This window comes from Scyliorhinus torazame, chromosome 2 (assembly GCF_047496885.1).
Source record: "Scyliorhinus torazame isolate Kashiwa2021f chromosome 2, sScyTor2.1, whole genome shotgun sequence".
Taxonomy (NCBI): Eukaryota; Metazoa; Chordata; class Chondrichthyes; order Carcharhiniformes; family Scyliorhinidae; genus Scyliorhinus; species Scyliorhinus torazame.
In genome coordinates this window covers 131,739,267-131,765,387 of record NC_092708.1, presented here as the reverse complement: position 1 = coordinate 131,765,387, position 26,121 = coordinate 131,739,267, and the positions used below count along the sequence as shown (strand labels likewise).

The 26,121-nt window shown below is 49.7% G+C and overlaps 1 protein-coding gene across 4 annotated transcripts in view; it reads right to left on the bottom strand.

Annotated features, from left to right (window-relative positions):
* osbpl6 (oxysterol binding protein-like 6) overlaps positions 1 to 26,121 on the bottom strand; it is a 334,262-nt gene that overhangs the window by 130,500 nt on the left and 177,641 nt on the right. For 3 of the 4 annotated variants that reach the window (XM_072477126.1, XM_072477136.1, XM_072477145.1), the window contains exons 7-9: positions 25,836 to 25,968; positions 25,637 to 25,740; positions 24,434 to 24,526 (exon numbers count right to left, since the gene is read on the bottom strand). In XM_072477126.1, coding sequence (XP_072333227.1) covers positions 24,434 to 24,526; positions 25,637 to 25,740; positions 25,836 to 25,968 — 330 coding nt within the window. The remainder of the gene's footprint in view (positions 1 to 24,433; positions 24,527 to 25,636; positions 25,741 to 25,835; positions 25,969 to 26,121) is intronic. The other variant, XM_072477154.1, reaches the window with a different exon arrangement.

The window sequence follows — 26,121 nt, the reverse complement described above, 5'->3', positions numbered from 1 at the left end:
CCCAGAGTCGATAAGACACGGCGTCTCGTAGCCATTCACTAGGACTGTAGTGGTTGCAGTCTGGAGCTTCCGGGGTCGCGACTGGTCGAGGGTCGTCAAAGCCAGACGTGGTTGTTGAAGTTGAGCATCGTAATCAGCCAGTATGTGGCCGTCTGTGTTGGGGTCCTTCAGCCAAGATGGCGGCGTCCACGGATCGAGCGCGGTCGGGGGTGGACACCCCATCTCTCCCTCGTGGCGTCCGGGGTCCAAAATGGCGGCGTCCGTTGGTCACACGTGGATCGCTGGAGGGGCTGGGTCTGTGGTCCCGTTTCTTCCCCAGAGATAGCGGCGACCCCGCGGGACTTGCACACCGTCGCGTAGTGGCCCTTCTTCCCGCAGCTTTTGCAGGTAGCCGCGCGGGCCAGGCATCGCTGCCGAGGGTGTTTTGGCTGGCCGCAAAAATAGCAGCGGGGCCCCCCCGGTTGGTCTGGTGTTTTGGCCGCGTAGGTTTGCGGGAGGGGGGGGGGGGGGGTGTCGGAGAGTCGACCGCAGCGGGGGTCCACGGAGCCCAAGGGGCTGTAGAGCGGTCGGGGGCGTAGGCGTGGGCGTTACGCGAGGCCGCATCGAGGGATGCCGCCAGGGCCCGAGCTTCTGTAAGTCCCAGAGATTCTTTCTCCAGAAGCCTCTGGCGGATCTGGGAAGAGGCCAAACCTGCCACATACGCATCGCGGACCAGGAGCTCTGTGTGTTCACTCGCTGTTACCGCCGGGCAGTTGCAGTTTCGACCCAGGATCTGCAGGGCGTTATAAAACTCGTCCAGCTATTCCCCCGGAAATTGCCGTCGTGTGGCGAGCTGGTAGCGAGCAAAAACCTGGTTGGCGGGCCAGATGTAGATATCCTTCAGCGCGGCGATGGCACCGGTGAAACCGTCCTCGTCCTCGGTAAGGGAGTAGACGTCAGGACTCACCCTGGAATAGAGGACCTGCATCTTTTGTTCGTCTGTCGGTGTGCAGGGGGCCGTTCGGAGGTAGCCCTCAAAGCATGCCATCCAGTGCTTGAAGATAGAGGCCGAGTTAGCTGCTTGGGGTGCGATGCGCAGGCACTCCGGGGTGATTCGGAGCTCCATGTTCCCACGTCGTTTTCTTCAATTTAAATTCTGCTTAATAAATTGTAGCACCGTCAATATGACGCGAGGCAGGTTGAGGTAATGTCAATTGAAGGCTTTATTAAGCAGAACTTTATCCCCAGCAGCGTGGTTACAGAATGTAACTGCTGAGGGAAATGGAGGGAAAAACTGGGTTCTTATACCGGCATTTCTGGGTGGAGTCCAGTAGGTGGCAGATCCTATCAGGACCTGGCATCCCTCCACCAATAGCCTGTCGACACGTGGTGTACCGTATTACCCCTAATACATACCACCACAGGGAGCAGCGGAAATTCCCTCACCTGTTGCCTCGTAAACGCCCTCACTTGCATGTATCTAAAGATATTCCCCGGGGGCAACTCATACTTTTCCTCCAGCGCTCCCAGGCTCGCAAACGTCCCGTCAATAAACAAGTCTCTCAATCTCCTAATTCCTGCCCGATGCCAGCTCTGGAACCCTCCGTCCATCCTTCCTGGGACAAACCTATGGTTGTTCCTGATCGGGGACCACACCAAGGCACCCGTCACACCCCTATGTCGCCTCCATTGCCCCCAGATCCTTAAGGTTGCCGCCACCACTGGGTTCGTGGTGTACCTTTTCGGGGAGAGCGGTAGCGGTGCCGTCACCAGCGCCTTTAGGCTCGTTCCTTTACAGGACGCCATCTCCAGCCTGTTCCACGCCGCCCCCTCTCCCTCCCTCATCCACTTGCGAACCGTCACCACATTGGCGGCCCAGTAGTAATCGTCCAAATTTGGCAACGCCAGTCCCCCGCTGTCCCTGCTGCGCTGCAGGAACCCCCTCCTTACCCTCGGGGTCTTATCCAACCACACGAAACTCATAACACTCCTATTTTCTTAAAAAAGGCCTTAGTGATCAAAATGGGGGGACATTGAAACACAAAAAGAAACCTTGGGAGGACCATCATCTTGACCGCCTGCACTCTGCCCACCAGTGAGAGCGGTAGCATATCCCACCTTTTGAAATCCTCCTCCATCTGCTCCACCAGCCACATCAGATTGAGTTTGTGTAAAGTTCCCCAGCTCCTGGCTACCTGAATCCCCAAATATCGGAAGCTCCTTTCCGCTCTCCTTAACGGCAGGCCGTCTATCCCTCTTCCCTGATCCCCAGGGTGTACTACGAAAAGCTCATGTAGCCACGTAAAATGGCTGCGTTCCGATTAATCTGGCCAAAACCCAGTTTGAAATGGCTAACCCGAAAGACTTCTGGGAAAAGCAGCTAACGAGACACAAGCAGGCAGCTGCAGACAGTATTGCATATTCGGCTCTGGGGAAGTTAGCCCAGATCGATACTCAGGGCTATCAACAGCCCATCAACCCAGGTATTTGCAGTTACATTCAGGACTGTTTGCAGCCCATCTATCCAGGTATCTGCAGTTAAATTGGCTATCCCCGGGAACAATTGCAACATATTAGCAATTGAATACCGGGCCAGACCTGTCAGCGCCTGCAGTGGCCGAAACAAAGACAGGTGAATGACCACCCCCCGATCGAGGAATCGCCTCACCATTGGACACATCGACCCCAGGTATTGGGAACAAATCCAATCACTTGGGACTCAGGGTCAAGGGCCGCCCCGGGAGGCGGGAAGGCCCTGGGCCCTATAAAAGTGAGGGACCAAGTTCAGATCTCTCTCTCTCTCCTCTTCGCCTGCTCGAGACCTTCGCAAGAACAGCAACCGGCAACAGTAAGTTTGAATCCAGCGATCGCTATCCGGTAGAGACACCTAGCCACCGACCTGTAGCAGCCTTTTGAATCCCGCGGGCCAGATCTGATTGGACAAGCCATTCGTTTCCTTGACCTGGTGGGCTCTTCCTAAGTTAAGTATTGGCCAGTAGTGATAGGTTTATTATATAGATAGTAGTATTAGTGTATTAATATTGCTTGTTGTATATAATAAATGACCGTTGTTTTAATCCTTACTAAGCGGTGTGCTGTATTATTAATCATAACCTGAACTTGAACCACGTGGCGGTACCATCAAGCTACCTGGCGACTCATGAGCAAAGGTGACGTAATCAGAGCAAATAGACTAAGGTTAAAAAGAGCAAAACTCACTCTTCCCCATATTGAGCCTATATCCCGAAAAATCTCCAAACTCCCTCAATATCTGCATAACCTCTGTCATCCCCTCCACAGGATCCGCCACATACAGCAGTAGGTCATCTGCGTAGAGTGACACTCGGTGTTCCTCTCCCCCTCTAACCACCCCCCTCCATTTCCTAGAGTCTCTCAACGCTATGGCCAGTGGTTCAATTGCCAGCGCGAACAGTAATGGGGACAGGGGGCCTTGTTCCCCTATGTAACCGAAAATACTCCGATCTCTGCCGATTTGTGACTACACTTGCCACTGGGGCCCCATAGAGGAGTTTAACCCAACTGACAAACCCCTCCCCGAACCCAAACCTCCTCAGCACCTCCCATAAATACTCCCACTCTACCCTATCAAATGCCTTCTCTGCATCCATCGCTGCCACTATCTCTGCCTCCCCCTCCGCTGGGGGCATCATTATCACCCCCAACAGCCGTCGCACGTTAACATTCAATTGTCTCCCCTTTACAAACCCTGTCTGGTCTTCATGCACCACCCCCGGGACACAATCCTCGATCCTCATCGGTAGCACTTTTGCCAGCAACTTGGCGTCTACATTCAGGAACGAGATAGGCCTATATGACCCGCATTGCAGCGGATCTTTATCTCGCTTCAGGATTAATGATATCGTCGCCTCCAACATTGTCGGGGGTAGAGTCCCCCCTTCTCTGGCCTCGTTAAAGGTTCTTGCCAGCAGCGGGGCCAACAAGTCCACATACTTCCTATAAAATTCCACCGGGAACCCGTCTGGTCCCGGGGCCTTCCCTGCCTACATGTTCCCCAGCCCTTTAGTCACCTCGTCCACCCCGATTGGCACCCCCAGACCTGCCACCTCCTGCTCCTCCACCCTCGGGAACCTTAGTTGGTCCAAAAACTGTTGCATCCCCTCTTTTCCCTCCGGGGGTTGGGACCTATATAGCCTCTCATAAAAGGTCTTAAACACCTCATTTACCTTCCCTGCACTCCGCACCGTAGTTCCCGTTTCATCCCGTTTCATTTGTAGTATATATAAATGATTTGGAGGAAAATGTAACTGGTCTGATTAGTAAGTTTGCAGACGACACAAAGGTTGGTGGAATTGCGGATAGCGATGAGGACTGTCAGAGGATACAGCAGGATTTAGATTGTTTGGAGACTTGGGCGGAGAGATGGCAGATGGAGTTTAACCTGGACAAATGTGAGGTAATGCATTTTGGAAGGTCTAATGCAGGTAGGGAATGTACAGTGAATGGTAGAACCCTCAAGAGTATTGAAAGTTAGAGAGATCTAGGAGTACAGGTCCACAGGTCACTGAAAAGGGCAACACAGGTAGAGAAGGTAGTCAAGAAGGCATACGGCATGCTTGCCTTCATTGGCCGGGGCATTGAGTATAAGAATTGGCAAGTCATGTTGCAGCTGTATAGAACCTTAGTTAGGCCACACTTGGGGTATAGTGTTCAATTCTGGTCGCCACACTACCAGAAGGATGTGGAGGCTTTAGAGAGGGTGCAGAAGAGATTTACCAGGATGTTGCCTGGTATGGAAGGCATTAGCTATGAGGAGCGGTTGAATAAACTCGGTTTGTTCTCACTGGAACGAAGGAGGTTGAGGGGCGACCTGATAGAGGTCGACAAAATTATGAGGGGCATAGACAGAGTGGATAGTCAGAGGCTTTTCCCCAGGGTAGAGGGGTCAATTACTAGGAGGCATAGGTTTAAGGTGAGAGGGGTAAAGTTTAGAGTAGATGTACGAGGCAAGTTTTTTACACAGAGGGTAGTGGGTGCCTGGAATCGCTACCGGAGGAGGTGGTGGAAGCAGGGACGATAGTGACATTTAAGGGGCATCTTGACAAATACATGAATAAGACGGGAACAGAGGGATACGGACCCAGGAAGTGTAGAAGATTGTAGTTTAGTTGGGCAGCATGGTCGGCACGGGCTTGGAGGGCCGAAGGGCCTGTTCCTGTGCTGTACTTTTCTTTGTTCTTTGTATCCCTAACTCCCCCTATTTCCCTCACTGCTATCCTCTTACGAAGCTGGTGGGCCAGCAGCCGGCTCGCCTTTTCCCCATATTCGTATCTCATCCCCTGTGCCTTCCTCCACTGTGCCTCTGCCTTCCCTGTGGTCAGCAGGTCAAACTCCATCTGAAGTCTTCGCCTCTCTCTATATAGTCCTTTGTCCGGGGCCTCCGTATATCTTTTATCCACACTCAAAATCTCCCCCACTAATCTCTCCCTTTCTTTGCCCTCTTTTTTCTCCTTGTAAGCCCTAATGGAGATCAACTCTCCCCTAACCACCGCCTTCAGCGCTTCCCATACTACCCCCACCTAGACCTCACCATCATCATTGGCCTCCAGGTACCTTTCAATACATCCCCGCACCCTTCCACAGACTCCCTCATCCGCCAATAGTCCCACATCCAGTCGCCAGAGTGGGCGCTGTTCCCTCTCCTCTCCTAGTTCCAGATCCACCCAGTGCGGGGCATGGTCTGAAACGGCTATGGCCGAGTACTCCATTCCTGCCTCCCTCGAAATCAGTGCCCTACTCAAAACAAAGAAATCTATCCGGGAGTATACCTTATGCACATGGGAGAAAAAGGGAAACTCTTTGGCCAACGGCCTAGCAAATCTCCACGGATCCACTCCCCCCATTTGCTCCATAAAGCCCCTGAGCACCTTGGCCGCTGCCGGCCTTCTTCCGGTCCTGGATCTAGACCGATCTAACCCTGAATCCAGCACAGTATTGAAATCCCCCCCCATTACCAGGCTTCCTACCTCCAGGTCCGGGATACGTCCCAGCATCCGCTTCATAAATCCCGCATCATCCCAGTTCGGGGCATATACATTTACCAGCACGACCTCCTTTCCCTGCAATCTACCACTCACCATCACATATCTACCACCGTTGTCCACCACTATATTCCTAGCCTCGAACGATATTCGTTTCCCCACCAATATAGCCACCCCTCTATTTTTCACGTCCAACCCTGAGTGGAACACCTGTCCCACCCATCCTAACCTGATCCGCCACCTTCAGATGCGTCTCCTGAAGCCTGACCACGTCTGCCTTCAGCCCTTTTAAGTGCGCGAACACTCGGGCCCTCTTAATCGGCCCATTTAGGCCTCTCACATTCCACGTGATCAGCCGGATTGGGGGGCTGCCCGCACCCGCACCCCCCCCCCCCCCCCCCCCCGACTAGCCATCACCTACTCTAGGCCAGTCCCACGTCCAGGTCCCGCGCACCCACCCGTCCCCCTGGCGGCGCACTCCCGACCCGACCACCTCTTCCCTTGCCAGCTCCCTCTCGCTCCCAGCAGCAGCAACCCAGTTGACCACCCCCGCCCCCCCCGCTAGATCCCCATCGAGCATGGTTACTCCCCCCATAATGCTTCCGAAAGTCAGCTGACCCCGGCTCAACTTTATCAAGTTACAACTCAAACAAGGAATATTTTAAAAAATTGTTCTTAAATTATGCCCGAATGCATTAGCTCATGACAGATTTTATATTCTGTGATATGCAGTTGAATTAGAGTTCAAACTTGCGTGAAAATAAAAACACTTCAAAACAGTCACAATTTTGCACACAACTTGCACCCAGATTTCCAATTGCATGCAAAGCAGAAGCTCTACCCATATGTCATTCTGTAGTAACGATAGGATTTTTCAATGAGGTCAAGTTTATGGGGGGTACAGGATGGGAAGCCAGTCAGGAAAAAACAGAATAATCTAGTTGGGAAATTGCAAATCCATGTGTGAGGATGGGCTGAGGTGGTGGCAGAAGTGAGCTAGAAGTAGAGGTGATTGTGATAAAGACAATATGGATCAGTAAGAGATCAAATAGAACCCCAAGAGTGCAAAGTCTGGTTCAGTCTAAGACAGTGGTTGCAGAAGGGCATGGAAGCAGTGATAAGGGTATAGAGTTTTTGGTATAAGTGATTTAAACATATGTTCTAAAGTATGATGTAGCTCACACATTGCATTACTAAGTTAACAAAAAAAACTTTTCTTTTTATTGCAAGCCCCATTAGTAGAATGGAACAAATCAACTATTGATGGTGTGAAATATTGCTCAAGTTGGTATTCAACAAACTTGCTCTTAATCAAAAGGACTCTTGTTCCACATATAGTATCTGACATCTAGCTGTGATAGCAGATGCTGCCTGCAGGGTATGTTTATAAACAGTCAGTTGAAAAGCGGTGGTAAATATGGCATTATCACCTGCTCTGAGTATCCTTTCTGAGGCACCCTAGGAATCAGGGAACTGGAGCAAGAGTGTTCAAACGTCTGTGTATTGAAAACAATGGGTCCTCAAAGAAACATGAGAGATGACTGATGGTTAGAGATTCATCACTAGTCAATCTATACACGGCACACACATTGAATTTCTGTGAGATTATTCTATTGGCCTGAAGAAATGTAAAATAATTGTTACTATCTAGGGCACGAACTACCGGCGCAAAAGGCAGCTTGGCGCGGCCGACAGATGCCGTGTGATCCCTCTTCCAGGATAAAACCGGCTTGCCATGCCTCATGAGATCGAATGCGATCTAGCGAAATGTCACGATGTGAATCCCACCCATTGTGGATGGGAATTCTTTTTTACAAATCTGCATATCAGAGTAAGACAGCTAGTCTCACTCTAATATGCATTCCCACAACCTACCCAAGGCGTGAGATCTAACCCCTTCGCCTTGGAGATCTTGGGTGAGCGCCGTTCAGTGCTGGTCTCCACAAACAGGGACCAGACAGAACGGCACTCCCAGGTGCTTGCCCTCTTGGCAGGGTGGCACCCTGGCATTGCTGGTGGCATCTTGGCAATGCCAGCCTGGCACAGCCAAGGTGCACTTGTGGCACTGCCAGGAAGCCAGGCTGACAAGGTGCCAAGCTGGCATTTCTCCTGCAACAGGGATTGAGCCCGGGGTGCTCTGTGGGGGTGCAGGGGGTTGTTGGGGGTCAAGAAATTGGGATGCCATTTAAAACTGATGAGCGAAGCACCTCGGTGCAGAAAATGGGACTAAATGTGGTGCCGCCGGGGTGTTCCCCACTGAGGCCCCGCATCTACCCAAATGGGTGTCCCATAGCATGGTGTTTATCAGCGTTCTGAACGCCGGAAACACCCGGCTAAATGTGCTCGCTATGGGACTCATTCGGGTAGATTGCGCTCCAGTTATGTTATCTATCTCAGTTAGATGCTAATTCAAGAGAAGCAAGCTGGCATGTACGTCTAGACTATATTCTGGCGCACCACTCCAAGAATAATTTCCTCCTTACTTGTTACTATAAAATGTACAACTGTCATTACTGGTACCTAAATGTGCCCTGGACTGACTAATAGCTCAAAGCAATATGTTCTGTCGACATTTTTGTCCACATGCTCTGTGATTATCTGTCTCAAAATTATGCCCCAATCCAAGAATGTGATACCCATCGCTCCTGCAGCTAAAGAGGTGGTTATGGTAGGAATACCCCATGTAGATTAAATGCTTAAGCACACCAGAGGGGATCCTGAAGGGGTGTCCTAACTGAATAGTTGGGATATGGGAAGTATGCAGAGCAACCCCTGTCTGAGTCAAGTTCAGTGAAAAGTCCTCATGAATAACTTTACTTTGGGGATGGAAGATGGTTATCGCAATCAGACCAGGTAACCACAATTAAATTTATGTTATGTTTGTTATAGAACTTAGAACATAGAACAATACAGCGCAGTACAGGCCCTTCGGCCCACGATGTTGCACCGAAACAAAAGCCATCTAACCTACACTATACCATTATCATCCATATGTTTATCCAATAAACTTTTAAATGCCCTCAATGTTGGCGAGTTCACTACTGTAGCAGGTAGGGCATTCCACGGCCTCACTACTCTTTGCGTAAAGAACCTACCTCTGACCTCTGTCCTATATCTATTACCCCTCAGTTTAAAGTTATGTCCCCTCGTGCCAGCCATTTCCATCCGCGGGAGAAGGCTCTCACTGTCGACCCTATCCAACCCCCTAATCATTTTGTATGCCTCTATTAAGTCTCCTCTTAACCTTCTTCTCCCCAACGAAAACAACCTCAAGTCCATCAGCCTTTCCTCATAAGATTTTCCCTCCATACCAGGCAACATCCTGGTAAATCTCCTCTGCACCCGCTCCAAAGCCTCCACGTCCTTCCTATAATGCGGGGAATATTATGATGGGGAAAATGATATTTATACAAATCTCAGCTGTGTAGACTTCTGATGGACAAATCTTGCCCAATAGAGTTGGTAATATATACATTACTGAACTGTAAGGCCCCTTTCAGTGATAACTGCAAACTAGGATGCATGAATGCTTAGACTCCCGAGTATATTCCTGTATTGGGACAGGGCCTGGAGGACAATTGTAGGATCTGCTCAGAAAGCCTTTCTTAGAGGCAACCCTTGAACATTTTCTTACACAACCCAATATTGTTTTTGCAGCCATTATCTATGCAGAACTACAAAGAAGTCCAAAGTCATTGACTCAGGCTGATGAAAAATTTGAAAGAATAGCTATACCTTTGCTATGGGACAACAATGAGGCCTACTGCTGCATAATCATTAAATTGATTTGAAAACTATTCTCCTCAGCATCATTATCCTTCTTCTCGACCATGCCCTCTTGGCACCAATCTCCAACTTGTACAGGATGCTTCATAGTGTGCATCAGTGGAGTTTCCTTGGAAGACTATCCAACCAACTCTCAATATCCAGGTCCCAGGTTCGACTCCGGCTTGGGTCACTGTCTGTGTGGAGTCTGCACATCCTCCCCGTGTGTGCGTGGGTTTCCTCCGGGTGCTCCGGTTTCCTCCCACAGTCCAAAGATGTGCAGGTTAGGTGGACTGGCCATGATAAATTGCCCTTAGTGTCCAAAATTGCCCTTCGTGTTGGGTGGGGTTACTGGGTTATGGGGATAGGGTGGGGGTGTTGACCTTGGGTAGGGTGCTCTTTCTAAGAGCCGGTGCAGACTCAATGGGCCGAATGGCCTCCTTCTGCACTGTAAATTCTATGATCTAATATAGCGGATATGGCAGAAAATAAAACAATCAAACTAGCAATTATCTGGTTAAAGAAATCAATTATTTCAACTGATGTTCTGGTAAGGTCTCCTTTTGATCTCTTCCTGCCCACATCACTAAAAGGATGGCCCATGCATGTTTGGGTTCAATTCAGTGGCTGCTGTAGGGGCCACAACCACAGGCTGGAAAGCCAGGGGGCAATCCTGCCGTGGCGATTTGGGAAACACAGGCCACAAATTAGTCTCATCCTGCGGCTAAGAAGCTGCCTCTGGGGCTCCCGTCATTGTAACAGATGAAAACCTGCCTCCAAGAGCTGTCAGCCAATTGAGGGTCAGCAGCTCTTCCGTCCCAGCAGTGCCACTGGAAGACTGCACCCAATCCAGAGGATGCAGCATTGGACGCTGGCCGTAGCAAGGTGAATGGGGTCAGGGTTGCTTGGACCAGTCAAGCAGGCCCCAATGAGGTGCTAGGATTGTGGTTGATCACAGCTGGGCAGTGTGGCCACCAGGAGATTGTGTGTTGGGCATAGAGTGCCTGTTTAGGAGGACCCTACCCCTAAGTCTGTAGGGATTGTCACCACGGTTTATGTGGTCTCCCCACAAAGTGGAGCCCCCAACCACTGGTAAAACATGAGTATTAGCTGGTGAGAGGCCTTTAATTGGTCACTTCCGTGGCACAGATTGTCTCTGGATGGGAGGGCCATCTTTCAGCTTCCCCACCATAGCAGCAGATACTTCACCGTCACCGCAACATCCAACACCGCACTGTCCCTCGGCCTATTTACGGCCCCACCACCACCAACAACCTGGGGGGCTGGTAAAATCCAGCCCATGCAACACATTTAAAATTCACAGTATGGGACATCCGGTGACGGCCATGGAGTAGGAGGTCACACATTTGGTAGCTCCCGCTCGTGATGAACCTTTTGGAACTTCATCCCTGACTTTTTTCGAATTTTATTTGAAAACTCCGGAGTGGATGGGACAGCGAGGACGAATCCCACACCAGTATATGGAGATGTGGGCCAGAAGTGGCCGCCTAAGAAGGAAACATCGAGTAGAAAAGGCACGTGTAAAATCCACAGCACAGAAAAACATGGCGGAGGTGCAGGGTACTGGCTCAGCGGCCCAGTGGTCAACGGAGCAGCTGGTGAAATTTATTCAGGAGGGTTTCGCCAAGCAAAAGGAGGAAGGTCTAGACCCTGTGACGGCATCGATCGACCGGGTGGAGCAGGGGCTGGAAGCCCAAGGTTGGGCGATGCAGAAGGTTGAGGAGAAGGTGGTCGAGCACGAGGAACGCCTAGCTGAGCTGGAGTTACAGGTGGGGCTGATGAGGGATCAACAGAAAAGACTGCAGGAGCGTGTGGAGGACTTGGAGAACTTGAGGATCGTCGACTTCCCTGAGGGCTGCGAGGGAACAGGCGCAAGGGCATATGTGGCGAATACGCTCTAGAAGTTAATGGGTGATGGGGCGTTGCTCGGCCCTTGGAAGTGGAGAGGGCGCACAGAACGCTTGCGAGGAGGCCGTGTGTGAACGAGCCGCCAAGGGCGATGGTGGCGCGATTGCACCAGTTCCTGGATAAGGAACAGATTTTGCAGTGGGCCAAGCAGACACGGAGCTGCAAGTGGGAGAACAGCATGCTGTGCATCTACCAGGACCTGGGTGCGGATCTGGCCAAAAGAAGAGTGAGATTCAACCGAGTAAAATCGGCCCTTTTCAAGAAGAATGTGAAGTTTGGGCTGCTATATCCAGCGCATTTATGGGTCACTTTTTAAGATCAGGAACTCTGATCTTTTTGAGTCACCGGAAGAGGTGATGGACTTGATTAAAATTAAAGGGGTGGCAGATGACTGAGGACACTGAACTCTTGGGACGGGTAATGCTGTCTCGATTTTGTTAGAGTTATTCTTGCTCCTGAACTGTATGTGAAATACTTTTTGTATTGATTCTTGGGCTATTGCTCAGTTTTGTAAGTTAACCTGGTGCTGGTGGGGGAAGGGTGGATGGATCTTCTTTGACTTTTCTTTGTGTTTGGTTGGAACTGTGTTTTTTGCATATGTATGTCCGAGCGGGGGAGGAGTGGGAGGAACAGATGATTGATAAAGGGGGTTGGAATTGTTTTGTTGTTAATGGGGAGGGGGGGGGGGGAAGAATTGCTCTTTGACAGGGGAGGAATTTTTGCTGGGAGACAAATGGGAGGTCAAGGACGGAGGGTGCTGAAGGGCGGGCCTGCGGGGACGCGAGCTGGAGGCTGGTCTAAGAAGGGTGATGGTTGATTGGCAGGGAGATGGACCAAGATGCCTCCCGGTCAGGCTGATCACGTGGACGTTAGAGGGCTGAATGGGCCGGTTAAGAGGGCTCGCGTGTTCGTGCATTTGTGGGGATTGAAGGCGGGCATGGCAATGCTACAGGAGACACACCTGAAGGTAACAGATCAGACCAGATTGAGGAAGGGGTGGGTCAGGCAGGTAGTTCACTCAGTGTTGGACTCTAAGACTAGGGGGGTCACAATACTGATTAATAAACGGGTGTCATTTGAGGCGTGGAAAATAGTTGCGGGTTATGTGGGGCAGGTATATCATGGTCAGCGGGAAGCTGGAGGGGACACCGGTAGTGCTCGTGAATGTCTACGCACCAAACTAGGATGTTGCGGAGTTTATAAGATGGGTGTTAGGGAAGATCCCGGACCTGGAGTCACACAAGCTGATCATGGAGGGGGGGACGACTTTAATACGGTCATTGATCCTAGGTTGGACCGGTCTAGCTCAAAGACAGGGAGGGTGCCAGCAATGGCGAAGGAACTAAAGGGGTTCATGGAGCAGATGGATGGGGTAGACCCATGGAGGTTTGGTCAGCCAAGAGCAAAGGAGTTTTCTTTCTTTTCGCATGTACATAAAGTATACTCCCGGATTGATTTTTTATCCTTAACAGGGCTTTATTGGCGGGGGTGATTGATACCGAGTGTTCGGCGATTGCTGTGTTGGACCATGCCCCACATTGGGTGGATTTACAGGTGTGCAAGGAGGGGGGTCAGCGACCGCAATGGAGATTGGACGTAGGACTGTTAGCGGACGAGGGTGTGTGCGGGCGTGTGAGGGAGTCCATCCAGAACTATCTGGAAATAAACAACATGGGGGAAGTCTCGGCAGCAATGGTTTGGGAAGCGCTGAAGGCAGTGGTTAGAGGGGAGCTAATATCGATACAGGCCCACAGGAGGAAGGTGGAGAGAGCAGAGATAGATAGGTTGGTTGGGGAAATACTCCAGGTAGACAGGAGATACGCGGAGGCCCCAAAGGCAGGGTTATTGAAGGAGCAGCGGAAGCTACAGATGGATACTGGTCTGTTGTCTACAGGGAAGACGGTGGAGCAGCTGAGGATTGGATTGGATTGGATTGGATTTGTTTATTGTCACGTGTACCGAGGTACAGTGAAAAGTATTTTTCTGCGAGCAGCTCAGCAGATCATTAAGTACATGGGAAGAAAAGGGAAGAAAAGAAAATACATAATAGGACAACACAACATATACAATGTAACTACATAAGCACTGGCATCGGATGAAGCATACAGGGTGTAGTGTTAATGAGGTCAGTCCATAAGAGGGTCATTTAGGAGACTGGTGACAGTGGGGAAGAAGCTGTTTTTGAGTCTGTTCGTGCGTGTTCTCAGACTTCTGTATCTCCTGCCCGGTGGAAGAAGTTGGAAGAGTGAGTAAGCCGGGTGGGAGGGATCTTTGATTATGCTGCCCGCTTTCCCCAGGCAGTGGGAGGTGTAGATAGAGTCAATGGATGGGAGGCAGGTTCATGTGACGGACTGGGCGGTGTTCACGATTCTCTGAAGTTTCTTGCGGTCCTGGGCCGAGCAGTTGCCATACCAGGCTGTGATGCAGCCCGATAGGATGCTTTCTGTGGTGCATCTGTAAAAGTTGGTAAGTGTTAATGTGGACATGCCGAATTTCCTTAGTTTCCTGAGGAAGTATAGGCGCTGTTGTGCTTTCTTGGTGGTAGCGTTGACGTGGGTGGACCAGGACAGATTTTTGGAGATGTGCACCCCTAGGAATTTGAAACTGCTAACCGTCTCCACCTCGGCCGCCTTGATGCAGACAGGGGTGTGTACAGTACTTTGCTTCCTGAAGTCAATGACCAGCTGTTTAGTTTTGCTGGCATTGAGGGAGAGATTGTTGTCGCTACACAACTCCACTATGTTCTCTATCTCCCACCTGTATTCGGACTCGTCGTTATTCGAGAAGGCGAGGGGGGCGATATATGAGTATGGAGAGAAGGCCAGCAGAATGCTTGCACACCAGCTAAGGAAAAGGAAGGTGGCCAGGGAGATAGGTAGAGTGAAGGAGACAGCTGGGAACGCGGTCTTGGACCAACCAGGGGTGAACGGGGCGTTTAAGGAATTTTACAGCCGGCTATATGAGTCAGAACCCCCAGCTGGGGTTGAGGGGATGAGGCAGTTTCTGGGAGGGCTGGAGTTTCCGAGGGTGGAGGAAGGGTTGGTGGATGGGCTGGGCTCCCCGATTGGGATTGAAGAAATTACAGAGGTCTAGAGGCCATGAAGACGGGTAAGGCCCTGGGACCGGACAGCTACCCAGTGGAATTTTACAAAAGGTTCTCTGAGATGCTGGGCCCACTGCTGGTGAGGACATTTAATGAGGCAAGGGAGTGGGGGGTTCTTCCCCCGACAATGTCACAATCTCACTGATCCTGAAGCGGGAGAAGGACCCTGAGCTACGTGGGTCATACAGGCCAATCTCCCTATTAAATGTTGCTGCCAAAAATCTTGGCCTCAAGGATAGAAGATTGTGTCCCAGAGGTGATCGGGGAGAACCAGACGGGGTTTGTTAAGGGCAGACAGCTAACAGCCAATGTTAGAAGGCTCTTTAATGTGATCATGATGCCCCCAGAGGGGAGGGTGGTGGAAGTAATGGTCGCGGTGGACGCAGAAAAGGCCTTCGACCGGGTGGTTTCGAACTATCTGTGGGAGCTGATGGGGCGGTTCGGGTTTGGGCGGGGCTTTACTGATTGGGTCCGGTTGTTGTACCAGGCACCGGTGGCGAGTGTCCGAACCAATCGGTTGATGTCGGACTATTTTAATTTGCACCGGGGGACTAGGCAGGGATGCTCCCTCTCCCCACTGCTGTTCGCTTTGGCCATAGAGCCACTGGCGATGGCGCTAAGAGCTTCAAGTGACTGAAAGTGGTTGGTCCGAGAGGGGTAGAACACAGGGTCTTGCTATATGCTGACGACCTGCTCCTGTATATTTCCGACCCGTTAGGGGGATGGGAGAGATTATGAAGATTTGGGGGGAATTTGGCCAGTTTTCAGGATACAAATTGAATATGGGCAAAAGCGAGATGTTTGCTATCCAGGCAAGGGGGCATGAGAGAAGAAAGGGAGAGCTGCCGTTCAGTGGGGTGGGAGGGAGCATTCGTTGTCTGGGATTCCGGGTGGCACAGGATTGGGGGCTGTTACATAAACTAAATTTGACACAGCTCGTAGAACAGACGAAGGAGGACTTTCGAAGGTGGAACATGCTCCTGCTGTCACTGGCGGGGAGGGAACAGACCGTGAAAATGACGGTCCTCCCCAGGGTTCTGTTAGTTTTTCAGTGCCTCCCCATCTTTATCCCAAGTGCCTTTTTTAAACGAGTAAACAAAGTGAATTCGGGCTTTGTGTTAAACCCCACGAGTGAAGAAAGTGTTGCTGGAGCGTGGCCGAGGGGAGGGTGGGTTGGTGCTGCCGAATTTTAACAATACTGGGCGGCAAATATAGCTATGATTAGGAAGTTGGTAGTGGGGGTGGGGGGGGGGGGGGGGGGGGGGGGGTGGTAAACCACTGTGTTCCTATATTAAGGGTTGTATGGTAGAACCTTCACTACAGGTTCACCTGGGCCCCTGCATGCTAGCTCCACCCAGGATCCGGGTTATAAATATGCGTGGCCTTCAGCTAGCAGCCATTTAGTCAGCTGCTGTAGGAGGCCACACTTCAGATACTAATAAAGCCTCAGTTTGAATTCAACTTCGTCCAAAGCCAAATTGATCGTGCCTCAATTTATTAGCATCTGATTCAGAAGATGGACCTCCGGATTAAACCAGATTGGCTGCAGGTGGATCCACACGCAAGCGACGCCAGAAAGGACTTTCAGCACTGGCTAGCTTGTTTTGAAGAGTATGTCAACGCGGCGCCGACCCCTGTTCCAGAGGCTCAGAAGATTCAAATCTTGTACTCCAGACTCAACTCTAAAATCTTCCCGCTGATCCAGGATGCGCCCAATTATGCTGACGCTATGACTCGACCCAAAGAGAGTTATGAGCAGAAGACGAACACGCTCTTGACCTGGTGAGTCAATCGAGGACTTCTGGAGGGCCCTGATCCCACTAGTTCGGGACTGTGACTGCCAGGATATTACAGCTAAGGAGCACTCATGATCTCCTTATGAGGGACGCTTTTATAACTGGGATTGGGTCCGATGTTAGCATAGAATTTACAGTGCAGAAGGAGGCCATTCGGCCCATCGAATCTGCACCAGCTCTTGGAAAGAGCACCCTACCCAAGGTCAACACCTCCACCCTATCCCCATAACCCCACCCAACACTAAGGACAATTTTGGACACTAAGGGCAATTTATCATGGCCAATCCACCTAACCTGCACATCTTTGAACTGTGGGAGGAAACCGGAGCACTCGGAGGAAACCCACGCAAACACGGAGAGGATGTGCAGACTCTGCGCAGACAGTGACCCAAGCCGGAATCGAACCTGGGACCCTGGAGCTGTGAAGCAATTGTGCTGTCCACTATGCTACCGTGCTGCCCCTTTGTTATCAGGCAGCGGCTCCTAGAAAGGGCCACGCACGACCTCGCAGAGAGCAAAACACAAGCGTTTTCCATGACAGTCGCTCTGCGCAATGTGCAGTCCTACGTCCCCAACCGCGCGGCCCACTCCTCCTACGCTTCATGGGCCCCACAGGCAGCCGCCCCAGCGGGGGCGCTACCCACCCAGTACGCCTGCGCTACGCGTCAGCCGATGATCTCCGGGGGGCCCCGATGCTATTTTTGTGGCCAAAGACACCCCCGCCAATGCTGCCCGGCCCGCGCTACCCTTTGTAAGGCCTGCGGGAAGAAGGCCACTACGTAGCGGTGTGCCAGGCCCGCTTAGTGGCAGCGGTCGCCCCCCTCCCCCCCGGTCACGGACAATGGGCGCTGCTATCCTCCCCTCCTCCAGGCCATGTGCGAGCAATGGGCACTGCCATCTTCTCCCACGCACCAGGCCTGCTCAGCGGCAGCGGTCGGCCCGCCCCCCCCCCCCCCTTCCCGGTCACGGACAATGAGCGCCGCTATCCTCCCCAGGCCATGTACGAGCAATGGGCGCCGCCATCTTCTCCCCCGCACAACACATGCGTTTCATGGGTGCCGCCATCTTGCTCCACCCCCGCAACGTGCGTTCCATGGGCGCCGCCATTTTGTGTCGCCCAGGACCTCCGGGTGCCGCCATCTTGTCCACCCCGCAGCACACGGAGACCAACAGCGTTTCAGGACCCCGACGCAGCGGCCGCCTCACTACCCGACGATCAACCACGACTCACATCCATGGTAATCGACCAGTCCAGACCACACACTCTGACCAACGCATCCACCAGCGTGAAAGTCAACGGCCACGTGACCTCCTGCCTACTGGACTCCGGGAGCACCGAGAGCTTTGTACATCCAAATACGGTAAGGCGATGCTCCCTTAAGGTACACCCTACCAATCAAAGTATCTCCCTGGCCTCCGGATCCCATTGCGTAGCGATGCGGGGGTGCTGCAACGTCACGCTCACAGTCCAAGGCGTAGGGTTCCATGGTTTTCGCCTCTACGTCCTCCCTAACCTCTGCACTGCACTTATCCTTGGCCTGGATTTTCAGTGCAACCTCCAGAGCCTGACCCTTAAATTCTGCTGACCCTTACCACCCCTCACTATGTGCGGCCTCGCGACCCTAAAGGTCAATCCTCCTTCCCTCTTTGCCAATCTAACTCCAGATTGCAAAGCCGTCGCCACCAGGAGAAGACGGTATAGCACCCAGGATAAAGCCTTGATCAGGTCCGAGGTCCAGCGGTTGCTTCAGGAGGGAGTCATCGAGACCAGAAACAGCCCCTGGAGAGCTCAATTGGTAGTGGTTAAGTCTGGGGAGAAAAATCGAATGGTCGTGGACTACAGCCAGACCATCAGCAGGTACACGCAGCTCAACACGTACCCCCTCCCACGCATATATGACATGGTTAACCAGATTGCACAGTACCGGGTCTTCTCAACGGTGGACCTGAAATTCGCTTACCACCAGCTCCCCATCCGTAAATCGGACCGGCCATACACCGCCTTCGAGGCAGCCAGCCGGCTATATCACTTCCTTAGGGTCCCCTTCGGCGTCACCAATGGGGTTTTGGTCTTCCAAAGGGAGATGGACCGAATGGTCGACCGGTACGGCTTGTGGGCCACGTTTCCGTACCTAGACAATGTGACCATCTGCGGCCATGATCAACAGGACCACGACGCCAACCTCGCTAAATTTCTCCGCACCGCCACTCTCCTCAACCTCACGTACAACAAGGAAAAGTGTGTGTTCCGTACAAACTGCTCAGCCATCCTCGGCTACGTGGTCCAGAATGGAGTTCTGAGGCCCGATCCCGATCGCATGCGCCCCCTCATGGAGCTCCCACTGCCCCAAGGCCCTCAAACGCTGCCTGAGATTCTTCTCGTATTACACTCAGTGGGTCCCAAACTATGCGGACAAGGCCCGCCCACTCATACAGTCCACTCATTTCCCCCTGATGGCAGAGGCCCAACAGGCCTTTGCCCGGATCAGAGCTGATATTGCCAAGGCCACAATGCACGCTGTAGACGAAACACTTCCTTTCCAAGTAGAAAGCGGCGCAAAGGTCATGGCCCTTGCCGCCACCCTCAACCAGGCAGGCAGGCCCGTGGCATTCATTTCCCACACCCTCCATGCCTCCGAAATTCGGCACTCATCCGTCGAAAAGGAGGCCCAGGCTATCGTTGAGGCTGTGCGACATTGGAGGTATTACTTGGCCAGCAGCAGATTCACTCTCCTCACTGACCAACGGTCGGTAGCCTTCATGTTCAACAACACACAGCGGGGCAAGATCAAAAATGACAAAATCTTGCGGTGGAGGATCGAGCTCTCCACGAGATTAAGTATCGCCCTGGCAAACTCAACAAGCCCACAGACGCCCTATCCCGAGGTACATGTGCCAGCGCACAGGTAGACCGACTCCGAACCCTGCACGACAGCTTTTGTCACGCAGGGATCACTTGGTTGTACCACTTCATTAAGGCACATTTGCCCTACTCCGTCGAGGAAGTAAGGACGATCACCAACGACTGCCAGGTCTGTGCGGAGTGCAAACCGCACTTCTACCGGCCGAACCGTGCGCACCTGGTGAAGGCCTCCCGCCCCTTTGAACGCCTCAGCGTGGATTTCAAAGGCCCCCTCCCCTCTTCTGACTGACACACGTATTTCCTCAGTGTGACCGATGAATACTCCCGTTTTCCCTTCGCCATCCCATGCCCCGACATGATGTCTGCCACAGTCATTAAAGCCCTTAATTCTATCTTCACTCTGTTCGGCTTCCCCGCCTACATCCAGTGACAGGGGATCCTGAATCATGAGTGATGAGCTACGCCAGTTCCTGCTCAGCAGGGGTATCGCCTCCAGCAGAACGACGAGCTACAACCCCGGGGAAACGGACAGGTAGAAAGGGAGAATGGGACGGTATGGAGGGCCGTTCAGCTGGCCCTACGGTCCAGAAATCTCCCGGCCTCCCGCTGGCAAGAGGTCCTCCCTAATGCACTACATTCCATTCGCTCATTACTTTGCACTGCTACTAACAGTACACCGCATGAATGCCTTTTTGCCTTCCCCAGGAAGTCCACATCCGGGGTATCACTCCCAACTTGGCTCACAGCTCCGGGAACTGTACTTCTCCGTAAACATGTGCGGCTCGACAAGGCGGACCCGTTGGTGGAAAGGGTGCACCTGCTCCACGCTAACCCACAGTACGCCTACGTGGCGTTCCCCAACGGCCACCAGGATACTGTCTCCCTCAGGGACCTGGCACCAGCAGGTTCCGCCCCCACACCACCCCCGCCGCCCGCATCACCCCCCCCCCCCCACCCTAGGACCGTACGTCCTCCCCCTGCCCACCACCGTTGATGAAGAGGATTTTGGCACACTCCCGGAGTCAACTTCGACCACGACAGCACCAACATCGCCGGCTCCACTTCGTCGATCCCAGAGGACGATCAAGGTGCCGGACCGGCTGAACCTCTGACCGGCCCACCGGATGACCAGAGACATTTTTGTTTCACTGTTCTGTAAATATTAAAGATTGCGAATTGTATATAGTTATCCACCACCAAATTGATCGTGCCTCGAGGTGGGGGGGGGCAATATGAGAGAGGAGGGAGCATCGGTCTAGGCTCTAATCGGCAATAACCATCGGTTTGTATCGGGAAGGCTGGGTGGGGGGTTTCGGAGATGGCAGAGAGCAGGGATTGAGAAGATGGGGGATCTATTTATAGATGGGAGCTTCCCCTGTTTGAAGGATTTAGAGGAGAAATATGAACTGCCAGCAGGAAATGGATTCAGGTATCTGCAGGTAAGGGATTTTTTGCAAAGGCAGGTTTCCACCTTTCCACTCCTATCGCCACGGGGGATACAGGGCAGAGTACTTTCCAGACCAGGATTGGAGAGGGGAAGTTTTTGCATATTTATAAAGAACTCATGGAGTCAGAGGAAACTCAGACAGAGGAGCTAAAGTGCAAATGGGAAGATGAACTTTGGGAGCGGGGGGGTGGGGGGGGGGGGGGGGGGGTGCCAGCACCGGGCACACATGACGGTGACCCAGATGAGCAAGTTCTTTGGGATAGAGGACAGGTGTGCGGGAGGGCCAGCAAACCATGTTCATATGTTTTGGGCATGTCCGAAGCATAGGGGATTTTGCCAGGGTCTTACAGATGTTATGTCCAGTGTGTTAAAAACAAGGATCGCGCCGAGTCCAGAGGTGGCGATGTTCGGACTGTCGGGAGATCCGGGAGTTCAGGGGTGAGAGAGGCTGACGTCTTGGCCTTTGCCTTCTTGGTAGCCCGGAGATGGATAATGGGTATTATTAGCATGGAGGGACTCGAAGCCCCCAAATTCAGAGATCTGGCTTCGTGACATGGCTTGGTTTCTCAGACTTGAGAAATAAAATTTGCCCTAAGAGGGTCAATGCTAGGGTTCTTCCGGAGGTGTCAGCCGTTTGTCGACTTCTTTGGAGAACACGAACTGTCAGCGGGGGAGGGTTAGATTGTTGTTTAGACGAAGTGGGACTTGTGAGAGAGGGAAGCGGTCTTTGCACTATGTTTATATTTGCATTTGTACTGTTTACTGTTATTATTATAAAATTAGAAATGGCTGAATAAAATGTTTTTCAAAAAAAAATTCACAGTATGTTCTTAAGCACTTGACGGCTAATAATCTATGCAGAGATGCAGGCACTATTAATACATAGACAACTGATTGCACAGTTCTGTAAACAGCAGTGAAATAAATAGCCAGTTAACTTTATCGTCATTGTACTAGTTTGTGCAGGAATGTTGGTCAGGCCACTTGAAGAACACCCTGCACTTAAAACAGCACCAATGGATCTTTTACACCCACCTGAGGAGGCAAATAGGACTTTCAATTCACATTTTATCTGAAACATTACATTTTCAACAACGTAACATTTAGTAGTACAGAATATAAACATGGCTGAAAAAAAGGGTATCTTGAAGCTTTTTGTCAGGACACTTCTCAACAATGAAAACAACAATTTATACTGTATGAGAAGAGAATGCTGATTGGTTGGCAAGTGGTTTCCGATTAGGGAAGCTGTTGCCATGGAGAATGCACCAGTTGATGGCGACAGGCAGATAACTATCAAGCATCGTTTGAAATTTAAACCAGGCAGCTTGACCCGGATTGGTAAAGGCATTGCCCTGGGGAATGAATCAGCAAATGACTATCACTTATTTTTTTTGGCTGAAACAGGTGCAACATGCTCTTTCTGTCTTCAAAGAACAGGACCTTGTGTATTAATATATGTAGTTTTCAGTACACGCAAATGCACCACACTACAAGCCCGACTAACAATTTTAAATTGGTTGTCAGCATAATTCTGAGCACACGGAAGATTATTTCGCAATGTTGTCCAATCATGGAATCACATTTAATGCTGAACACTACGTTTTGAGTTTTGGCAGCATGTCTGGTTGGGCATGGTGTGTACCTTGCCCATTGCGAACAGAGGCTGTTTCATGTGATCCGCCAGTCTTTGGGATGTACAGCAAGCATTCCCAGCACTTGTTTCAGCTAAACAAAATAAGTCACAGCCATTCACGGATTCATTTCTGGGGCAATGCTTTGACCAATCAGGGTCAAGCTGCCTGGTTTAAAATTTAAACAAATCTTGGGACTTATTTAGCAGTTACTATCAACTGGTGCATTTGTCATGGCAACACCTCTACCAATCAATGCCAACCAATCAGTATTCTCTTCTCACACAGTATAAATTGTTGTTGCCCCCCCCCCCCTTTATACTAATAGACTTGTGAAGTGTCCTGATGGGTGTAAGATGAAAAGCTTTGACATGTCTCTTTTTTCAGCAATGTGACATTTCTTCAATACTGCCAAGGGAAAACAGTAATTTGTGGAATTCTTATCTACTATTCTTCTCTGGAAGAAAATTGATAAAACAGAAAGGTGATGCTTCTGTGGCACATGAAGCTAACCCAAGGAAATTATCTTCAGTAGTTGAAAGTTTATATCATTAAAGCTCAATATATTCATTAGCTATGATAGTTATCTTTAATTAACATTCTTTTCTCAATGTGCAGTGCTCCTTTTGGAAGTTGCACACAATGTTATCACTGGCAATAAAGCTGCCCAATTATTCCATTAGAAGTATTGCTGCAGGATTCTCCGTCGGCGGGTTCCTCCGCTTCACCAGCAGCGCACCCATGCCCGTAGGTTTCCCGACGGCGTGGGATGACCATAATGGGAAACCCCATCGGCCGGCTGCTGGGACGAAGGATAAGGCTGCTGGCAGGGGTGCGCCCCGCCGCAAAACGGGGCTGGCAGGACGGAGAGTCCCGCCTATGATTTGTTCAGTTGGTTACCAGCCATTAAAGGAGGTCTTTTCAGCAACAAAAATAAGAAATTTAAAAATATTCATTAATTTTGACAATGATTTAAATTGAAAATTTCTCTTTTCATTTTTGATTCATTCATTCATTTATTTTGTGCTTTAAGATGGAAATAAGGCTGCTTGATATTTTGTGCCATCTGACATTATAAGCATTAGGTTTGAATAGTAATAATGTTACAGAGTCAAATACATGTTTAGAAGAGAACTTCAGAGACCATAGATTGAGATATTCAGAAAGTTGAATCTCTGATCTCTACTATTTTGATCATTTTCAACTGTATCAACAGAACTTAGAAGCAGTAGGTCTCCCCACTACATTGTTAGAAATTGCATAAGGTCATGGTAGGAACATTCTTTTGGTGTTTTCCACAGGATGCAACTTTCCGTATGCTGAATGATTAATGGACATGTCTGAAGGCAGTATTTTGCCCTTCATTGTTTAAAGGTAATAATTCTGACATTGATGAATTTACTCGAGAGGTCGCCAGGTCACTTCATCTCATGAATTTGTTTGATTCATTGCTTGTCATAGGGTCTTTTTATCCATCAATAAAAATGAAAAACAGGGGAGATGTATAACAAGCGGCAGATGTAGTATAACCATTTACATTATAGGCTAAACTCAAAATGACCCCATGCAGTCTCATAATGCAACGCAAACATACGACATGCCATTATAGCCAGTCGCTTTACATCATCTAATCCTAATTCTGTATTGCAGCTAGGTGATGATTGGGTTATGTAGTAATCTGCTGGATTAATAAACTATCCAAGCGTTTTTACTCTGGGATGTTCATGAGATAAATACAATTTCACAAAATGCGAAATTGCTATTTGGGTTAGAATATACAAATTTGTTTTACTATTACTGGAAAATAGTGGCAGCCTACAAGGACGGCAGAATAAAAGGCATTAATGTAACTGGTCTAGTCTAACATGTGACAGCATTATAAAGGTGAACGGAGTACCTGAAGCTGCATTTTTCCATCTTTGCTGACACTTTTTGTTCTCCATCTTCTGGTGACACGCTTGTCTTTCTTTGTAATATCTATGCAATTAGCCTACATTATACAAATGGTTAAAGCCAAAGACAAACAGGCCGTTAAATTTACTAACAAGCACACAGAGACCAGGACAATTTAGAAACTACATTTTTCTAGAGAAAATATGTAGAATCAGTTTGGCATCTTCCAAAACCACATGAAAACAAATGAATAATCAAGTGTCTACAGGGTTCAATTTCTTTTAATAACCGGTTGTTATTTCTTAATAAGCCCATGATAATGATGTCACAAGCTGCTGATTCCCATCACACGAATGCACGGGATGTACGAGATGTCGATATCTAGACCGACAGCTGTTGCTCACTCAAAACCTGAACCACCCCTTCCTCAACCAAGAAAATACAAACAAAATATATCAGGAAATGACTTGAAAGCTGTGATCTAATTTCAGCATCCTGATAAGTGTTGGTCTGCTCAAGCTTTGATTTATTTCATGACGTCACCTCAATTCCCTCTCTAATTACTGCCATGATATGTTCCTCTATATTTAGTATTCTAAGTTTAGATCCTTCCCGACAAAGCTGGACAATTTGGTGCACACTAACTAGCCTTTTGAAAGCAACCTTGTACAGTTTGACTAAAATAAGCAAGTGTAAGCAACAAAACATTGGCTAAGTTCTTAATCTCTTAAAATAGGGCAAATTGCTAAATTGCATCTGATGTGAGAAAGACAAATTTGTATTTATTTATTTCCAATTCGCCCAACTGATGTCCATAAATCTATATAAAGCACAGAATCTGCAGGAGGCAACACCATTTTAAGGTTATTTTGCCAGCATATGTAACAGTCACTATTTAGACAGCATTTCTAAAAACCAATTAGAAACCCATTACTGAATTATTCTCGAGTACCAAGAACAATTTACATTTTTAGTGGAAACTTCTGTGAGGCTGCATTACGAATATACTAAAAATATATTGTCTATGAGTAAATGGATTAATACAAGTGTATGTAAACATCAAGTCTTTAAAGAATTATTAAAAGAACCACCTCGTCCCCGGAGATTCTATAAATTTCAATGCTCCCTACATTTTCAATTGTCAGGTTATATATTGCTTTTGTGTCACAAAATCAAGATTAAAATAAATATGGATATTATGCTATACCTGCATATCAGTGAAATTTGGAGCAGACTGTGTTCTTTGTAGGATTTCCAGATTTTGTAGAAGTTTGTTGAGTTCAACAAGGCTTGATTGGCAATGTGCAAGATCTACAGATATCAGGAAGACAAGTGATATATTAATACTTTCAGCTTGAAATTCAAGAACACAGATTATTATTACTTAACTAGGTCTAACAAAGTACCTTTCGCACACTTGTTCATTTCCTCAGATTCCAATAACCATGCTGCAACTTTGGTTTGGCTGTTGCTGTAGGAAGCAGGTAGACTTGTACTGCATGGTATGGAGGGCTGCCATGTGAAACTGTTCTGCTGAGGCTAAGTATATATATAAATATATATTTAAAAAAGCAATACATGAAACACAAAACATATTTAAATTTTAGTCTACAAAGCAGTAAAGTGAGGAAAATAGCCTCAAGCAGCTGATCCTTTATGGACCTGATGTTTGCAGAAAGATGTAAATCCCTT